Genomic DNA, 21343 nt, shown 5'->3' on the forward strand with positions numbered 1-21343 from the left:
TGCCACCACCGTGCTTCACGTCATGATGCCGCCACCACCATGTTTCACGTCATGATGATGCCACCACCATGTTCCACGTCATGATGATGCCACCACTGTGCTTCACGTCATGATGCTGCCACCACCGTGCTCCACATCATGATGCTGCCACCACCATGCTCCACGTCATGATGCTGTCACCACCGTGCTTCATGTCATGATGCTGCCACCACCATGCTTCACGTCATGATGCTGCCACCACCATGCTTCATGTCATGATGCTGCCACCACCGTACTTCACATCATGATGCTGCCATCACCATGCTCCACAGTGGGGATGGTGCGTTTGTGATGATGTGCAGTGTTTGGTATCCACACATAGCATTTAGTTTGATGGCCAGAAAGTCACATTTTGATCTCATCAGACAAATGAAACTTTCTCTTGTTGACTTCAGAGTCTAGTCTAGTCTAGTGCGGATTTAATATGAGATATTTCAACAGTGTCCGTCTCTTTGCCACCTTCCCATAGAGCTTTGACTGGTGAAGAACAGGCAATAGTTGTTGTATGTACAGCTTGTAAGTCCTTCAGAGGGGTCACAGCTGTCTTGGTGGACTCCGTCACTCTGCTCTGTCTTGCAGTCACTTAAATTTTTGAAGATGACCTGCTCTGGACTGATTCACGTATGTGCCATATTCCTTCCATTACTTAATGATGGATTTAACTGCTCTCTAAGGAATATTCCGCCTTGGAAATTTTCTGATATTATTATATTAGGCTCTCTGAATTTTCCTCACATGACTGTTGGTCACAGCTGAGTCAACCTTGTCTTCTCAGCTACAACAAGGAGCGATTGGTTTACATAAGAGCTACTGAAGTGGAGATTTATAGTTATGGAGTGTGAGAAAAATGCATTTTGAGAAGGACATGTATTGTGATTGAACTCACAAATAGACAAATATAGAAAAATGAACACCTAAATGTGTGTTTTTGGATGTTTACTTCACATTAGTCTGCTTTACGGAAGCAAAACATCCTAAAATCTCAACAGTTTCACTCACAAGCACATGAACAGAAATACATTTCAGAAGCGACTATGCATCCCCACTTCTAATTTACATCTCCAATAAGTCATTTGATAGCTCTGAGTGTCTGGAGTTCATTAAGTGAAGGGCGACTACACTTTGACAACTGATGCATTGACGTTCAAAACGCTACATGTTGCACCTTTAAGAGGGCGAAGTGAACGAGCGGCGGCGACAAGGCCGAAAGGACGAGGGAAGAAGGACACAAGGAGAATCAAAACAAAGAGGAGGCAGAGCGATGGAGCAGATACTCACTGAGGAAGACAACCAAACACAATGAGATGAGCTTACAGCAGAGAGAAAGTCTAATCCGGGACTCACGCACTAAAGCTCCTCCATCATCTCTGTCATCGCTCTGAACCAGCTGATGATGATGATGAGGGGGATGATTCATATCTCGCAGAGCTTTCCGGTTTGCATCACTGCGAACAGAGTGTGTGTGTGTGTGCTCGGGTTGCTCATGTTGTGGGGACACGAATCTGTTTACATGTTGTGGGGACAAACAGCAAAAAAAAAAAAAACCCAAAAGGGAAAACAGGCATTATTTGTATTAAGACTTGGTTTAAGGTCTCCGGATAATGAATGTAAGTCAACGCGACGTCCTCTGAAGCGGCGGAAACGCTGAGCGCGCGTGAGGTAGTGTGCGTCGCTGATGAAACGAGGTCACAGGATTGCAGTGAATGGCTCCGTCCACAAAGCACACTGAGTCACTGGTGTATTTATCTGGTACTAACTAATCACAGGTAGCCTGATGACACATCACTTACATCAGTACATGTGACAACAGTAATCAGGGCACATCAGCCTGCTATCACACAGACACACACACACACACACACACACAAACAAATCCTGGATTTACTGTAACATCAGGCACGTGGACACGAACCGACGCTGCAGTTCTACCAGCTGAAGGATTCAGATCTGGAAACAAAGCCGACCTTTGACCTCCCTGCTCCTCCCTTTTTCCAGGAAGCTGAAACACCCGAGACTTAAATCTGAACAATAATGTCAGTGTCCTGTGCAGCATTGCTTTCTCACTGTATTATGTAATATCAGTTTAGGTATCATGTGTAGTGAGGCTATTTCATGTGCAATAGTTTATTTTCATGTGCAATATTTTGATTAGCATCGTCGCCTCGCAGCTAGAAGGTCACCGGTTCACATCCCAGTGAGGACACCCGGGATCCTTCTGGGTGGAGTCTCCATGTTCTCCTCGTGCAGCGTGGGTTCTCTCTGGGTTCTCCTACACAGTCCAAAAACATGTTGAGGTTAATTGGTGATTCTAAATTGTCCGTAGGTGTGAATGTGAGTATGCTTGGTTGTCTGTCTCTAAGTGTAGCCCTGTGATAGACTGGTGACCTGTCCAGGGTGTCCCCTGCCTTCACCTTGAGTCAGCTGGGATAGACTCCAGCCCCCCATGACCCTAGTGAGGATTAAGCGGTATAAAGATGATGGATGGATGATTTGATTTTATGTCTAATATTTCAAGTTTATGCACAATATGTAATTTTTAGGTGCAATTTTTCAGCTGAATGTGCAAAAAGATTTTTATTTTTGTGCAATACTTAATTTTTGTGTTCAAAATTTGATCTTTACGTGCAATATTGCAGCTAAATATGCACAATTTTTTTTGTCATGTGCAATATTTTAGCTTCATGTGCATGATTTCAACTCTACGTGTATTTTTTCAGTTCATTGTGCAATACTTCATTTTCAGCTGCAATATTTTATTTTTTGTGTGCAATGCTTAATGTGCAATATATCAATTTCATGTGCAAAATTTAAGCATGATGTGCAAAATGTATATTTCATGTACAATATTTTAATTTATGTGTTGCATTTTTTTTCTTTTAGGACTTTTGTATAACGCAAGAACTAAAAAGGACTAACAAAAAGCAATAAAAAAAATACTTTAAATAAACACAGAGGCACGTAGAGACTGTTGAAGTAATGGAAAAAATGTATATATAGAAAAATAAACTTAATATTTAAATTTCATTATCATGTGTAACTTTACTACTTAAAAATCATGACCAGTGTCACTTCTTCATTTTTTATATTCTGCACACTCAGAACTGCTTTTCTCTGAGGTGCTGCTCTTCTGTTTTTGTTTTTTGAGCAATATCTGGGAGAAGATTCTCCTTTCGGATTATTAAAGTACTATCTTATCTTATCTTATCTTATCTTATTTTATCTTTAAGAAGTCATATAAACATTCGAAACCGGCCGCCTGACACTTGACGAAACACTCCACAAAGTCAGAGAAGGAGCCGCATCATCCTTGAACCAGTTTGCCATCCTGCTTTCATTTCGCTCCAAGAAAGAGAACTGCAGCAAATTATCCTGTGACTGTTTCACCTCTCAGGGTTTCTCCCGGTGTTCCACTAGGAAATACCCTGCTGCGCTGTTCTGGGACACGCTGAGAGAAAGTGAGGCTGTCCTGTGCTGTGCAACGCTGCTGCCTGAATCTGGGTTAGACGGAGGAGCCGAGAGCTAAAACTGTACGTACAGTCGGGTTATTCTGGAGAGGAGAGTTGGATTTGTGCCACCATCCTGGAAAACCCGCATCTCCTGCCCGTCCTGCGCCCAGCAAACATTCGCAGAGTCGCCGCTTTGTTGCTCGACGAATTAGTAAAATGTGCATGTTTCCCTGCTGCTGCTCCCGCTGACAAGATCCAGCAGCGTGTCGTGAACTTTGTGCGCTTTCAAATGCCTGATCCCAGACACCGACGAACATGCTGTGGGTTTTAAATCCGGTATAAATTTAGAGTTTTGACTATTTCTGTTTCCAGGAAGCCAAACTGAGGAGATTATCTGATGCATTAAAGACATTTTGCTGCTCTTGTATTGAACATTTTGTAGTGTTTTCATGTATTTTCTGGTTTATGAACACATCAATTATCTGACATTATTGTTTCCTGAATGGCAAAAAAAAATCAATCGCTGCATGTTCACACACACACACACACACACACACATACAGCAGCTGACATGCTAAACAGCAGATAGGAGGTTTTAAGTCAACAGCAAACATGAGCCAAATTCTGGAGAAACAGAAGCCGTCGTGCAGCAACACTGCAGCTTCAGTAAATACAACACAGGCCAGAACAAAGCTGCAGAAACTGCAAGTAAAGAGCTGCAGCAGCAACCTGTTTCAACCACGACAACCAATCTGATGAACAGGAGACTGCAGAGGCACAGACTGAATCTGGGCCGAATTTTAACCGTCTGAACTCCAAAAACCAGCTGGAAGGCTTAAAAGGTATCTGGTCTTTAAATGCAAACATGACACCATTTATCAGAGCCAGAAACTGTAAAAACTGACGGCCTTTGAACGCATCATGCAGTTCAGTTGGGAAACGTATCCCAAATCCAAGCTTAGAATCAGGATATTTAATCAAAAATCATTTTATTCTAAATGTCTTGCTTAAAAAAATTTCAAAAATAGTCTTTGTAGGAACTAGACTCAGTAAAAAACATCAATCTGCTTTTCTCAGAGCAGCTGACGACTCTGTCACGAGAAAACCAGACTTTTCAAGTGAACTAAAAACTAAAAAAGTAGTAAAAGTTTACAGTATATGTGATCAAATTATTTTTCCAGTGTTGGTATTTTGAAAAATGTAGTTTATGCTTTGTTTTGCTTGTTCCAGTTTTAGCAAAATTAAGGGTTTTTTGGGTCTGTTTTTGTGACTTTTGTCATTAAAACATAAAGACATGTCTCGGTTCTCTCTGTTTCCAATCAGAGAAAAATGAGCCCACAGTGAGTAAAAATGGAGCAAAAAAAAAGTCTAGAAACTGCTAAAGGATCGCTAATATATAGAAAACAAACCGCAGTACTCAGACTGTACTCATGTGTTACTAAAGGAAAGACATTTTGGAAAACAGACTATGATTAGTTGCTTGTTTTCCCCCCAAAGTGCCATCAGTAGATTGGTTTCAGTTTAAGCTGTTAGCCTAGCTTAGCATAAAGGCTAAATGCAAGAAGAAAAAAAAACAAGCACGTCTGGCCTTCAAACACACACACACACAAAAAAAACAAACTGATGAAATAACTTGTTACATCTCATTTGTTGAATATGTGCACAAACAGCGCTGCAACAAAGACAGATTGGAGTCGGCGATTGAAGCCACCCGGCCGTCTGTGCCGCATCATCGGCTACACCGCCGGTCGTCGTGTATCAGTGAGTCACAGGTTTAGCTTTTGGTCTGTGTTCAGACTCGACGACGGCATCAAACCTGGAGACCTGACTGCGATGGAAAGGCTCCAAAAACACTGAAACGGTGCCAAGAAATGGCTCAAAATGGAAACAGAGCGGCGCAGGTGCATGGAAATAAAAAGCAATGAGTGAAAAATGGACAATTAACTGCGTCTTACTGTGTTTTTGAGTTCTTTTTCCTTCCAATAAAAAGTTTTTAGTGCGCAAATAAACGTTAAAAAGCACTATACATAGATGCAGACCATTTACAAAACATGTAAAGCTATTCATCTTCTATATAAAGTCAGCGATAAATCAAAGTAAATTTAAAAAGAAATTAAAAATGGTGCAACATTTTGCATCAAACTTTTTGAATTATAACAACTTCTCATGAAATTATCTTTAAGCAACACACTAATGTGAGTTTGGGGTATTTTTAATGAGCAGCTAATGGCCAGAAACACGTTTTTAAGTTGATTACTCAAAAACTAAATAGTCCCACCTCCTACCATGTTGTTTAAAACAACTTTTAAGTGTCATCTACTTAATAACTATAACTATTAACATGAAGTTGACAAATTAAGACTGCTAATTAAGTTGCTTCAATATCAAGATGAAGAAAAAATATCAAAAGATCTATTCAATTTCATGAAGTTCCTTCAACTTAAATTTTGATGTTAAATCCACAAATGCAGAAATTTAAGTTTAAATTGCACATAATGTTAAGTTGATGCCATTACCAACATTCCTATGCTAACATCACAAACAATGTTAGCACCTTCAAAGGTTGATATAAATGATTAAATTAGATGTTTTGTTATCTTGTAATCCTGCGTTTATTTAGGTGGTGATTACTTAGGCTGCACTGGGCCTCACTGATCTTCTCCGTTTTTTTTCCTCTTCTACTCTGACACATGAAATAAGTTCCTGCAAGTCGTTCTTGCTCTGAGATCTGGGTTTATCTGCTTTAAGCATGCATAAAGTGGCACCCTACTTTAAACAAGGACACTCTGTCCCTCCCCAAAAATAATTCAAGGCCCCCTTTGTGCATGAGCTCCTGCCCTCTAAATATCCCGACACAATCCTCCTCAGCATACATTAAGTGCTGCTGTTATGATATTAGCACATGTCAGAGGCTTTATTTCAGTTTTTTTTAACGTCTTAACCTCGACGGATCCACATGTGGGCTCAACAGCAGCTTTAAAGATTTAAAGAGAAGAACTGTGAGACGCTGAAGGTGCATTTTAGAGAAACGTGTTGAAATATTTCAGTCCGACAGCAGCGATGCAATCACAGGGTTCACGAGGGGGAAGATCCTGTTTAGCTGAACACTACTGAAGCTTCACTGAAGTAGTTTAGGAGGAGTTTGTCTGTTCTTATGGACAAACTTACAGGGAGAATCAGGACTCAGAAACTCAGACGATTAAAGGGTTTAAAAGGAAGTTCAGAAGGACGAAAGAAACTGAAACTGGCAAATCAGATGCTAACATTTAGATCAAAGCACCACACTCTGAAAAAATAACATTTGGGCTCAACAAAAAGTATGAACGCAGCATTTTGCATCGATCTCTTTGAGTTTTGATATCTAATGAAATTATATTCAACCAACAAACTAAAGTACAATCAAAGGTATTTTTAATTACTTAACGATTGGTGGCATAAACACAAGATTTTAAGTTGACGACTTATAAAAAATTTAGTTGTTCCAACCAGGTATTTTGTGTAATTTAAAAGAAATGTGTTTTATACTTTAATGCTATTGTTATTAACACATGTTTGAAGTTGGCAAATAAAAATAGACATAAAAAAGTGTGTTTAAGTTATAGGGAAGAAAACTTTAAATCCTGAAGTCAAGATGAAGAAAAATGTTAGTTATGAAACTAATTTCATTAAGTTACTTCAACTTAAATTTTGATTTTGAATCAACGAACGCAGAAATTTAGGTTTGAACTACACACAATATTAAGTTAGTACAACTAAATCTTTTTTTTTTTTTTTTTTAAATCTTGCAATCATGCATCTAACATGAGTTTTTAAATTGAATCATACTTTTTTTTTTTTAGTTTTTTAATTTAAAAAGTTTAATCATAAAAATAAATTGTTAATGAAACTCGTGTTTTCATGTAAATTAAAACTCAAACTCAAGATGAAGAAAAATGTATCAACAAACCAGTTTCACTAAGTTTTCTCAACTTAAATTTAAATTTTAAATCAACAAATGCAGACGTTCAGGGTAAAATAACAAAAATATTAAGTTGATGCATTTCCAACATTATTGTGTCACAAATAATATCAACAACGTAAACGTTCACATAAATCATTAAATTAGAAATGTAAGTGTTTAACATGACTTGTAATTTTAAGCTGAATATAACAAAATAAGCTGTTCTAACTGGTGTCTCCATGATATTCAAAAGGAACATGTTACTTATTTATTTAGAACACAAGTTTTTGAGTTGGCAAACTTTTTAAAAAGCAGAGGGGCGAACCTGGCATATCCAGGCTTTCTTTGTGTAAACCGAATCGATAAAACCAAAGCCCCAGCCACAGATCACAGGTATCACGAAGGTGGTTCTAAACTTTCTTTGTCAACTCAGACTTTCTACTTCAGACTTCTTCACATAAAAAGAGGCGTTTAAGGCGTCACGTGACTCTTCTTCTGCACTAAATGAAACGATCGTGTGCAGCTGCTTCAGTCAACACGTTGTTTTAATGGAGAACAATGAGGAATATAATATTTATGACAGTAAAAAGTGCCGCTACTGCAAATGGTGCAAGACAGAAATAAACGTTTATAATAATATTTTACTGATGCAGCCGCTTATTTCCAACTGACAGCTGCACCTTAAACTTCAAACGTCATACATTTAAACCTGATCTTGTATTGAAGGTCATTTAGGTCTGACGCTGTCCCATAATGTCTTATCTGTAACAAACAGCAGCCTAAAAACAGCTTCTAAGTCCGTTGTGTAAAAACATTATTACGTCATCACACATAATTATGTATGATATTAGCTATTTACTGGCGTGGACGAGGCCTCCAGGTATCATCACCGGGCCGTTACACTGGACGTAAAACCTGCAGTTTGCCACGAGTACGACTATAAAACAGGAGATTACACAAGAAGGGAGAGACTTCATCATCATAACACAATAAAATGAGACACAGATGTGTTGTTTTTTTTGTTTAACCGCTAATCTACCTGCGTTTCTTGCGTGTTGGCGCTGCGTGGTGCGAGCAGCTGCAGCTCACCGGGCCCTCAGCACCAGCCTGTCATCAGGACTAATAGGATTGTTTCTTATTCAGCTCATCTTGCATGTTCGCCGTGTTCAGCAGCTGCATTCACACACTACGCAAGCGAGCTTACGAGCAAGTGGAGCAGGTTCGTCTTCGCTTTGGCCTCTTTCTGCTCTCGGGCCGCCTGCCAGCATTGTTGGCATAATGCGGAAATCTCCCTCCATCTCGCCTTTGTGTCTTCATTCGTGCTCCATTTCTCTACTTCCTCTCTACAACCTCCTGTGTTTTTTTCTAAATCCTCCAGAAAACCACTTGTGGTCGTCGGCCTCCGAACACGTATACTGTACATAAGTCGCAGCTATCGACCGCGGAGTCAGAGTGCAACACATTATTACATTATTGATCCCCTCCAAGGTCAGCTGCTAATCAGATGGTAAAGCTAACCCCCTTTTTCATTCACGGAGACTGCTGTCACTCTGCAGCTCTCTCTTCTCTCAACACAACAGCGACAGAACTGCTCCGGTTAGCGTTTGAGCCGCTGCTTCTTTTTCCATTGTTCACACACAACGGTAAGTTGCAAAGCAGCAGGATGCGATATGTAGTTCAGATCAGCTTTATGCTGAGTGAGGACGATTCCAGCTGCAGGGTGAACTCAGCACAGCATGACCACTAAACAAGCACACGTACATCTCAGGCCGAGGTTCGAAACATCACAGCGACAAAGCAGAACCACACGCCTCAGTTACAAGCTGAAAGTGTAGTTGTTGCCATCGTATTATAAATACGATTGACTAATATTTAGGTTAAGAAATGCAAGTCAGAAGAGATTGAGAAGAGATGCTTAAGATGGCACGTTTATATTTTCTAAAATAGTTGGATTTAAAGAGCCTATAAAAAGTAGGTTGGAGGTTTTCACATTTAGTTGCTTTTCAACATCATCCATCCATCATCTCTACACCTTAATCCTCACTAGGGTCATGGGGGGCTGGAGTCTATCCCAGCTGACTCAGGGTGAAGGCAGGAGACACCCTGGACAGGTCACCAGTCTATCACAGGGCTACACTTAGAGACAGACAACCAAGCACACTCACATTCACACCTACAGACAATTTAGAATCACCAATTAACCTCAACATGTTTTTGGACTGTGTGGGAGGAGGATGGAGAACCCGGAGAGAACCCACGCTGCACGGGGAGAACATGCAGAAAGCTCCAGGTGTCCTCACTGGGACGCGAACCAGTGACCTTCTAGCTGCGAGGCGACGGTGCCACATTAAATCGTGATTAATTCAATTTATTTTTATTTTTTTGACAAGTGTTTACCCCTAAAAAAGAGTATTTCATATCAAAGTGAAAACAGATAACTACAAATAAATGTACCTTAATTAAAAATATAAATTAATTAAATGATGAACTTGGGTTCTCTTCACCCAGGACGTCACATGAACCAACACTTTGGCACCAAGCTGAGGCTTCAATCATGAACATGATTGTTTTTCTAAGGTAGGAACCATAAATATATTATATAATGGAGATCCAACACAGCGAGACACACCTGTTGGATTAAAATAAAAAAGCCTGAGTGAGGGTTTTATTACCAGCAGTGTTTCCTGAAGTATTTTCTTTAACCAGCCCTGCTTTAGTATAAATACATGCTGGTTTTGTTGGTGCTATAAGTTGACTTTATCCATCTCAGTCCAGTGTGATATGTTATTGTAATAGTTTTGATCAGTTAAAGCTGTTTTTATCTGATTTAGAATTTTTTTAAAAATGTGTATCTAGGCAGTTTTTTCCCCTTTATAAATGTATGATTTTAACATTTCTGATTTATTAGATGCACAAGTGGGATTTTTGCCATCTTGTGCTGTAGGATAATTGCAAAAACATGGAGCGGCAGCAGAAAAGTTGAGTGGTGTGATCCAGGAGAAGGTGACTTATTGTGTTTTCTGCAGAAGTTATTTATCCTGTTGGGGCTTTAAGCAGTGACGGCCAATTCACAGGCCTGCTTCTCTAAACTTTCGGCAACCACCTCAAAATATATCATATTTTGTCACTTTTCTGATTGTGGAGGCTGTTGGCAGCAGTTCAGGACTATACTGCGATACAGCCGCTGGGGAGCAGCGAATATTTTACTCGTGACCTTCTGCGTTTCTTTTCAGAACTCTTTTGGAGGATACAAATGAACCGTGGGAGTTTGTATCCTCCGTGGTTACATTTTTTCACCTTGACACTTGTTTAAAATTCCTCGCTGTCCACAAAGCCACGGCGACCGTAACCCGCCTCCTTGAAAACGACGAGGCGCCGAAACGGGTCAAAGGCCGACTTCTGCCGGCCGACGACAGCATCAACGTGTCGCCTGTTCGTATCTTCGGGTCCCAGGACGGCTAATTAATTTTACTGCGGGCTGAAAACAAAAAAAACTGTTGTTTTGTGTTCTCGTCCAAAAAGTTTCCGCGGCGAAGGTCGCGACACGCCCATTAACATCACAACCCCCGACGCTGTTTTAGTCGAATGAGCAGGGACGTAATGAGCTCTCGTTTCCATGCAGCAGCTTCATCAAAGCCTCGCCGCCGCCGCCGCTGCTGCTTCTCTTCTGCTGCAGCCTCCTTAACCCCTAATTTCACCTTCACCTTAATCCTGCTCTTAATCTGTCATTGATCTCAATTAGAATAATAAAAGCATGTGAAGCTACGGCGTTAGCAGCATTAGCCAAAGTCCTGTAACCTCTGTGTAAAACAACATCATGAGACTAGCTGTAACCTCAGTCAGGATGCTGTTGGAGCGTCTGCTGCTGTCTTTTAATGGAATCTAATTGGTCAAATTATTGGTCTCTAGGCGTAAAAATGCCGCGTTATTGTCCAGATTCAGTGCAGTTACAGGTACAGGCAGATTAATTAATCCTGCTAAAGTCACTTTAACCGCACGAATAAATACTCTAGAGCAGGAAAATCAGGATATGTTACATCCTTTAAAGGAGGTTTTAAAAGAATTATGTTATTGAATACACTATTATGTTCTTGCGAGGAGTTAGCAGAGAAACATGAAGTTTGAGTTAATGAGCATAGCTTAGCATAAAGGAAAACAAGTTAAGGAATCAAGTTATGAAAGTAGTTATAACAAGCTCACACAAATACTGGTGGATTCTGCAGAACACTAGAGTTTTAAATCTGGTTTCCATGAGATTTTACATCAACCAGCGATGGCTGAGTTGCCAGAGCTGAAGACGGGAGCAACGCTAGCAATGGAGTTGGCGACTACGGTGGAAAAATGTAGTCCGAGAACAGGTTATGAGATGAAAAGAAAACTTGGTGTTCAGAAGAAAGATTACAGCCCAAAAAAAGACGGCGATAAAGCAGTGGTTGTGTGATTACTCTCACCGCCACAAGGGGGAGACAAAAGGTTTGCTCTGCAGGTTTAATGTACGCGAAGAAATGGAAAAGGAATATTTTGTGGTGTCCCTTTTTCTACAGCTAGCTGCTTGTGGATTTTAAACCGAACCAACACGGCGGCTGGTTTGGAAACTTTTATTACAAAAACAGTTCACCAGAATGTGTTTCCAAGACAAACATCACGCAGCGACTGAATCTGTCTTCGCTTTAGGTCGACAGTGGTTCATTTAAGAGTTTTTCTGGAGGTGTCGAGCAGCGGCCAGAAGCTCCTGATTTTGCATGAAGTAGTTTTTTCTGATTACAGTTTTTCCTTGTTTGATTATTTTGTGTATTTTATTGTCTTTTACAAACTGACTGCTTTGTGCACTTATTCTGTTGCAGTCTGACTAATAAGGTGCATCACTTTTAAATGTGCTGTATAAATAAACTTAAACGTACTGCAGCTGCCTTCATAAAGTATGTAATGTTTCATAAAGTATGTAATGTTTCATACAGTATGCGTACAATTGGGACATATTCGTCATACTATTGCGCCTTAAGCTTTGACTGTCATAGTTTGTGGTGCAGTAGGGTCTTGTTTATATTGGTGCAAGACACCGTAACTGTGAAGAAGATTGTGGGTCAGACAGCCCAGGAAAGTACGCAAACGGATGTCAAGAAGACCCAGGTATTCTGGGCAAACTAAATGTTCTTCTGGTCACTGGACAGTTTGGTAGTACGTATACTGGAATGCACCATCAGAACAAAGTGGTTCTCTGGGAGTTCCTACCTGGACAGAGCGATCTCAGCCTTCTGCCGGGCGATGTCGGCCGCCTTCTGCGCTCCCTCCACGGCCCGGTCCACCTTCTCTCGGATCTTACTGGCCCGGAGGGGGATCAGGTTCTTCCTCTTGCCGCTCACCAGGATGTTCTGCTTGTACTTCCCTTCCTCTTTGGTGCCGTCGGGGAACGTGGTGCAGCCGTAGCCGTGACGCTTGTTGCTCAGCCACTCGCCCTCGTACTGCAGCCCGTCGGACCGCCGGCTCACCCCGAACCCGGTCCGCTTGTCGTTCTTCCACTCGCCGCAATACGTCTCTGTCGCCGTGGCATCCACGTCGTCGTCGGCGACAGCCAGCTCTGCGTCCGCGTCGCCAAGGCTGCAGAGGTGAAAGGTCACATCGGGTTAGATTGGAAGTAAATCCTATTTATGAGTCAAATGAAGGTTATGAAGAACAAGAAATGGTTGGTTAGCAGGTAACCAGTGGAGGGAACGTTTCTAGAACATTTGTTGAATCACCTGCAAGTTCTAATAATGTCGAAAGAAAATGTGATATTCAAATATACAAAGAACGTTTTAAGAATAGTCTCCATTTACAATAACGTTCTTATAGAGTTCATATGATGTTCTAATGTCAACACTCAGAAGATGTTGTCAGGAACACAGATTATGTTCTATGACAAGAAAGGAGGAACGTTCTCAAACCAACTTTCCAAAAATGTTTTCCAGACGTTATCAATGCTTATCACTGCAAGACAAAACTGATCCAAATGGAAATGAAACAGTGCAGGTGCATGAATAGGAAAAGTAATGAGTGGAAAATGTCCAAGGGAGTGTTTCAGGAATGAGGATCATCATTTAAAAATGTAAGCGTCGTCCGATATTGAATCAGCTATATACGAACGCTCCGCAAATGTTTATCAGGCTCTGAGTTTCAGCGTGAAGCTGATAGAAAAGCACACAGACCTGCCAACTTGCTGCGTCCTCGCTTTCTAATTTATTCTAAACACGTTGCAACTAATCCTCAGAGTTTTAGAGTAAAAAACATCCAGAAATGAGGCGAAACACATTTTTAAAATGCGCCTTTTTCTTGAAAAAAATAACTTAGGAACAGTGTCTCTCAGATATTTCTTTTAATTTGCTCTTCCCTCAGGGCTTTTTGAAGCTACAATTTACAGAAGTTCCCTTGAAGCCTTGCATGCAGACTCTCAGAAGAAGCTACAATTTACAGATGCTCCCTAAATGGGAACCAGAGAAGCTTCTGGTCTCCAAAAAATTAGCTTGAAAGTAGCAAAATAACATGTTCTCCAGAGCAGAACGTTGGCTGCTGTTTGCTGCATTCTGAAGTCCTGACAACTTGCAGTTTCCAACCGTTTCCAGTTTATTCTAAACACGGTGCAACTGCTTCTTATAATTTTAGAGCAAAACTTCCATAAAAGAGATGAACCCCAGTTTCAAATCACAGTCACGAAACTGAAAATACACTTTTTCTTGACAGAATATCTTCTGAAGAATCCTAAAAAGAACTCCAAAACAGATGCATTCACAGTGTCTCTCAGATATTTCTCCTAATTTGCTCATCCCTTGGGTATTTTTGAAGCTACGTTTTACAGATGTTGCCTAAATGGGAACCAGAGAAGCTTCTAGTCTCCAATTAGTTGCTTTTGACACCAAAAATTTGCTTTAAAATATCAAGATAAAGTATTGTAGTCGCAGTAAACAGATCTTTGGTTGACTCTGGAGTCCTGACAACTTGCTGTTTCTTCCCTTTTTCAGTTTATTCTAAACACGTTGCAACTACTTCTGATAACTTTAGAGCAAAAACACCCATGAAAGAGATAAAACACATTTTTAAACCACAGTCACGAAACTGAAAATACACTTTTTCTTAACAGAATATCTTCTGAAGAATCCTAAAAACCCAAAACAGATGCATTCACAGTGTCTCTCAGATATGGATCTTAATTTGCTCATTCCTCTGATAATTTTGAAGCTACATTGAACCAGAGAAGCTTCTAGACTCCAATTAGTTACTGCAGCTCAGGCTGGTGTGTGACAAAAAATTACCTTAAAAACAGTGAAACAAAGCGTTCTAGTTGCATTTAACAGATCTTTGGTTGCTGTTGGCTTCACTCTGGAGCTCTTCCAACTTGCTGTTTCTTCCTGTCTCCAGTTTACTCTAAACAAGTTGCAGCTCCTTCTAATAATTTTAGTGCAAAAACATCTATAAATGAGATGAAACGCATTTTAAAATGAAAATGCACCTTTTTCTCTCCAGGACGTCTTATGAAGAACCCCCCAAAAAATTAAGAACCAGTGCGTTCCTCTTAATTTGCTCGTCCCTGTCCATCCACACAGACTCCTGCGTGGTCAGAAAGCCTCTGCACAGCTCCTCTGTTGGTCCAGAATAATAATAAGTGTCCTGCTGACTTGTTTTCATCTCGCCTCCTCAGGCCCATTAATTAGATTTATATTTCCCCACGGTATGTTTTCGCCGGCCGCGGCACATGATTTATTTCTGTAATATGTTCACAACATGCACCATCCACTGATAAAAAACTAACACATCGGTAAATAATTGATTAACAGCAATACTTTTGATGTGTTTTATCCTTTAAAGAAGCCTTTTCTGGGCATGTTTGCAGCAGTCTAATGAAAATCCTAGAAGTTTCTCTCCTGCTCGGCTTCGCCAATAATCAATCAGACCTGATAAGCTGCTGTCAGACACTTTGCCAACAAACAGGTTAAGAGCTGCTGACTGTTGTCGTCTGGTAATTGGTGCTTTTCAAAATAAGCCGCCTCAATCCAGCGTACTGGGAATCTGACGCACACGCGGACTTTTCTTTTTTTGTTTTTAAACCAGCTTGTTCACTTTCTAATCGACTCTGATTGAAACGATTGGTGAGGAAAACAATGGACGACAGCAGAACAGAGGGAACAAACACAATCGGCTTAACGCTGAGTGACTCAACGAATAACCGGAACCGGCACCGGTCCAGCTCACCGGGAAGCTGACCTCTGACCTATTGGCCGATTGGGACGGCGTGCCAATCCATTTTAGAGTCACTTAAGCAGGACAGGTGCCTGTTGTTGCCTTGAATCTATGTCCTCCAGATGAAGGACGGTTCTCCTCCACACAGCGTCATTTCATTACCTCGGGACAGAGCCGGCGTGTGACACAGAAACGCTGCTGAACACGTCCCAAAGTCACGACATCCAGCGTTTAAAGCAACGCTGGTGAGAAAAGACAAAACTGTCCTCCTCCAGCGATGAAAAGTTGAATTAAGAAATAATAAAAAAGTGAACAGTTACAGTTTTATAGCTGTTCATCATCATGTGGGCTTTCCCAAATGGTTTAAAGATAAAATAATGTTAGTGTATGTAAACTTCTGACTTTGAAGAAAGCAATAAAAAAAAATCTCTCTGTTATTATTCTGGCGTTTAGCAAATAGAAATCATTTTGGTGATCCTAACTGACTTAAAACAGGAAAAGTTTGTGCGATTTAAAGTCAGACAGGAAGCTTCTAACTGTAAGTTTTTGTACAATTTGCTGTTATTTAACATATTTTCCTAAATTCCAGAAAATTACTCGTAAAAAAAAAAGTAAAAAGTATTAATGTACTAATCAAGTAGTGTATTTCAGCAAAAAAATATAATTATTTAACAGATTCTTGCTTTTATTTGAAAGAACATGATGTTTAAAAAGGACTGACAAATAGTAAATCATCTTTTTAACTGTTCTTTTACAGATTTGTTCAATTACAGATGCTAAAGTAGCAAAAAGCTACAACTGCAAATAATGTCCACATCCAACATCTGTATGTTTATAAAAGGTCATTTGTTCTTTTACATTATTTGAGTCTAAACGCATACATTTCTATGGTATTTAAATTTGCCAAAAAATAAAAAAAACTATATTATTTTACTGATATTATGTATAATGTGGGATGATACATTTTAAATTGTTATTTTAGAGTTTGTTTTTTTTCAGTTTTGTTAAATTACAGATAACTAGTAAAAACCCACAAAAAGGATTAATTTACATGTTAACGCTGAAACAGACAGGCTACAATTACAAATAATGTCAACATTTTTTAAAAATCGGTATTTTTCCAAATCGTAATTTGTTCTTTTACAGTGTTGTTCAAACAAGCTCACATTTTAATGTGTGAAAAACCTACGGACAATGGGTCGATGGGCAATTTTTTAAAAGATTTTATCAAACATCTTTATAAATGTACAAATTTTATGCTATAAAATTTCAGGCAAATCCAAGATCATCTGTGCAGAAATGGTCCAAAATGATTTGAGATGAAATGATTGCTTCAGTAGAGAACGACTGAACTTCTCTTTCCAGTTCTTGAAGATGTTTAACGTTCTTCCAAGAAGCTCATTGAAGAACCCAAAAGAGAAGTCCAGCTGCCTTTTACTGAAGCTCTAATCATGTCAGACATAAATGGATCCCAGGATGCATTGCTGCAAAACAAAACCAAAGCCTTCATTGCATGCTCGTGATTTTTCTTGCAGACTTTATGGTTTGAGAGCATCCTCACTACCAGCAGTGGGCCTGGACCTGCAGCAGAACCTGCTGTAGTTACCTGATGGTGGAGTTGATGTCGGACGCCGCAGAGGACACGGTGCTCATCCCAGCTTCGCTCCTGAACGAGCTCTGCTTGGACCTCTGCGAGGCCAGCGAGCTCCTGGACTCCGACTTCCTCAGCTTGAGGCCGGACAGGATGGACCTCCGGAACAAGCCGCCCTTCCTCTTCCCCTTCAGCAGCTCGGCCTCGCTGTGCGCCGTCAGCACGAAGCCTCCCCGGGACACGGCCGGGCTGCTGCCGCTGCTGCCGGTGCTGCACATGGAGACGCTGGTGGACAGAGTGCCGGGGACGGGAGGGGGACCGGGAACCACGGCCCCGGTCCGGTCCAGCAGGGCCGTGCCGTTGCTGTGCTCTGAACCGGAGCGCAGAGAGTTTATGGAGGTTCGGAGCGGCGAGCGGATGACGGCCGCCATGCCGTACGGGACGCTCTGACGGACGCCGTAGCCATGTCGCATCCCGCCAACCCACTGGCCCTGAAATGTTCCTGAAGGGAGGAGAATAAATATGTCTCAGAAACAGGAAGTGGGGCTGCATTTTAAAAAACAACTACAAGATTCATATTATATATATTGATACTGGCTGATTGGTTGATGAGGTAGAGCAGGGGTGTCCAATCCTGGTCCTGGAGGGCCACAATCCTGCATGTCTTAGATGTTCCCCTCTTCCAACACACCTGATTCACATGATCAGGATCATTATCAGACTTCTGCAGAGCTTGATGATGAGCTGATCATTTGAATCAGGTGTGTTGGAAGAGGGAAACATCTAAAACAAGCAGGACTGTGGCCCTCCAGGACCAGGATTGGACACCCCTGAGGTAGAGTCAGACCATTCTCCAGCAGTACTGTGGAGGGAGGTCTGGTGAATCAGAGCATCCATTTGAACACCATCATTCATCTGCACAACTCTTACTCAACAGCTAGCATTCCTATGATAGCGCCACAAAGCCAGACTTCTCTCCACAGCGCCATGTCACTGCTGGAGAACAGTCTGACTGCTCCTCAGTGTCTTTATATTATAAATTAGTGACAAGGGAATTGTTTTGGTGGAACATCTGCATGTAGAGCGGCGAGCACTGTCATCAAAATGGAAAATAAAAATAAACAAACATGGCTGCCAAACTCAACATTTACATAATGTTAGCATGCAGATAGTAAAAGGGGAGGAGAAATCCACCTGAGACAAAATAGCAGACTTATACCCACAGTCTACATCCGGTGAGTCAGACTAACAATTTGCACGCCATCGTTAATCTGCACAACCGACCCTACAGTTAGCATTCCTACGATAGCGTCGCAAAGCCAAACTTCTCTCCACAGCACTGTGTCACTGCTGGAGGATGGTCTGACTGCACCTCAATGTCATTCTACCATAAAACAGTAACAGGGGAGTTGTTTTCGTCGAATATGTGCATGCAGCGTGGCTAGCATGGTCTCTAAATGGCCTATTTCACAGAAAAAAATCAAACAAGCAGGGCTGCTAAACCTGTTACAGGTTGCTGGTTAGCAGTTTCTGTTGTTGTTTTCTGTAGCGAAGGAGGTTTTAAATACAGTAACATGCAGATAGCAAAAGGGAGGAAGCTGCCGGAAATGTGTGACCAATTGTAGTCTTATACCCACAGTCTACATCTGGTTAGTCAGGCTAACAATTTGCACACCGTGATTAATCTGCACAACTCCACTTTAGCCACTGATGCTACAGTTAGCACGCCTCTGACTTCTCTCCACAGCTCTATGTCAGTCTAGGAGAATAGTCTGACTGCACCTCAGTGTCATTCTACGGTAAACTAGTAACGTGAGATTTGTTTTGGTGGAACATGTGGCTAGCACCGTCATTAAAACGGCTAATTCACAGAAAAATAAACAAGCAGGGCTGCCAAAGTCCACATTTATAAAATGGTAGCATGAAGGTAGTGAAAGGCGAGGAAGTAAGCCCCCTGAAATGAGCGACCAATGGCAGGCTTATACCAGCAGTCTACATCCGGTGAGTCAGGCTAACAATTTGCACGCCATCGTTAATCTGCACAACCGACCCTACGGTTAGCATTCCTACGATAGCGTCGCACAGCCAAACTTCTCCCCACAGCTCTATGGTCTGACTGCACCTCAGTGTCATTCTACTATGAACTAGTCACGGAGGATTGGTTTTGGTAGAATATTTGCACACAGGGTGGCTAGCATCTTCATTAAAATGGCTAATTCACCAAAGAAATGAAACAAGCATGGCTGCACATTTCACATTTCCAGTGTGGTGGGTTGTAGCTTAGAGGTTGTTGTTGTTTCCTGCACTTCAGAAATGGAGGACTCAGATCCTAAGTCTACATCCACTAAGTCAGACTACTCATGCTTTGGCAACAAGCAAATAAATGCAAACTTTATCCTTTGCAAAGCTCAAAAACGAAACGAAAACTCACTTTTCACTGCTCTACATAGGTTTATAATAATGTCAAAAAGCCCTTAACTCCATCGCTTTGCACTGAATACTTTGACCTCATCACTGACTGCAAACTCTGTCTCTTTGGTGGACGTTCAGCAGAACAGGTTAAATAACACGAGACGGTGGAAAACAAGTAAAAAGCTGCAACAGCTTCTTCTGAGACCTCTGAGAGGTCAGCACTCAAGACGCTTCGCTCTCAGCCGACGGCACTAAACCACACGTCAGCCCGATGAAAGCATCCCGACCACATCGCAAAGCAGGTGACCTCATGCTTCATATTTATTCACCATATTTCACATCATAATTGTCAAGCACTGGTGTACGTCTGTGTATTGATCAAACAGACACTAACAGACAAACACTGTAACTGGAATGCAAAACAAATCTTAGATGTGAGCAGCAACACAATCGAGTACTGATGACAAAATTCAGTTTATTTTAGTTTAGAAGTGGTCAGTAGGATACCAGGCAGGTTAGTTTGCTAATGGATGTATACAAGGACTCACCAGAGTTTAGTAAAGTTGTACTTAGTTATAAATACTAACAGTGAATTAACTTCCAACAGCTGACTTCCTCTTTAATTCTGCATCATCAGTTGTAGTGTTTACAATATAGATGTACCTAAAATGATTAACCAGAGACTAAAACACTACAGTAATAGTATTATTATCATATGACTGCATTCTACAGTTAAACCAAACCAGCTGTCGATAAAGTTTTGTGACACTTTACAGTCCAGTAAACAAAACTGTGAAGGAACAGGAGACGACGTGATATCGACGTCTGTATAGTCGATAATAGAGAGTTACTAGACAACAGGCTGCGAGATATTAATGACTCATTATGCGACGATTAGCTCATTAATGTCTGGATAATGATGCTTCTCTTCATTCATTGCTAATTACTCACTAATTACTAATTAGTTTTGTGCTCGCTCTGGTTTGTTTTTGAGGAACTGCTTGTTCAGCAAAAACGTAGCTGATGAGGAAGTAATTCAACTTGATTGGTACGTATGAAGCCCCGGCCTCCTGCAGCTGGAGCACACCAGCTCACCACAGTGGAGCTACTCTGTGTTACATAGCAATAAAAACAACAAAAATTTAACTGCAAAAATTTTTTTAAAAATGTTATTTTACATATTTGCCCTGTTATGTTAAAACACAAACTGTATTTAAATCATCAAAAAATATAATTATTTTACAGATATTGGCCATTATTTGACAGAAGAATTATATATAGTAAGGACTGAAAAACACTTTTTTTTCTCCTTTGTTTAGTTACACACAATATATATTCAAATCACAGAAAAAAAATATTAATTTAAATTTTAACTGTAAAAATTTTTTTCTAAAAATCCCCAAACTGTTAATAACTTCAACAAAAAATGTTTTTTTTACAAAGTTTAAATTACATGATTTAAATAAGCAAACTATAACCTTATTGTTCACATATTTAATTATATATATATATATATATGTGAATATGTGATGAACTATAAAGTATGTTCAAATGTGTTTGTTGTGATTTCAATACAAGTGCCTACAGTGTAGCTTGATCTGTATGCATGAGCTGGGCCGGCTGCAGGGCTTTACTTCTGTTCAGCTACATGAGTAATAAGGCCTGCCACAGAATAACGATGAATCCTCACAGTGGCATTCGTTA

The 21343-nt window shown here is 40.7% G+C and overlaps 1 protein-coding gene across 1 annotated transcript in view; it reads right to left on the reverse strand.

Moving 5' to 3' along the window:
• jph3b (junctophilin 3b) overlaps nt 1-21343 on the reverse strand; it is a 76219-nt gene that overhangs the window by 35367 nt on the left and 19509 nt on the right. Inside the window, exons 2-3 of the mRNA XM_008286519.1 lie at nt 17243-17729; nt 12658-13023 (exon numbers count right to left, since the gene is read on the reverse strand). Of these exons, the coding sequence (XP_008284741.1) occupies nt 12658-13023; nt 17243-17729 (853 nt within the window). The remainder of the gene's footprint in view (nt 1-12657; nt 13024-17242; nt 17730-21343) is intronic.

This window comes from Stegastes partitus, unplaced genomic scaffold, assembly GCF_000690725.1.
Source record: "Stegastes partitus isolate 25-593 unplaced genomic scaffold, Stegastes_partitus-1.0.2 Scaffold458, whole genome shotgun sequence".
NCBI lineage: Eukaryota > Metazoa > Chordata > Actinopteri > Pomacentridae > Stegastes > Stegastes partitus.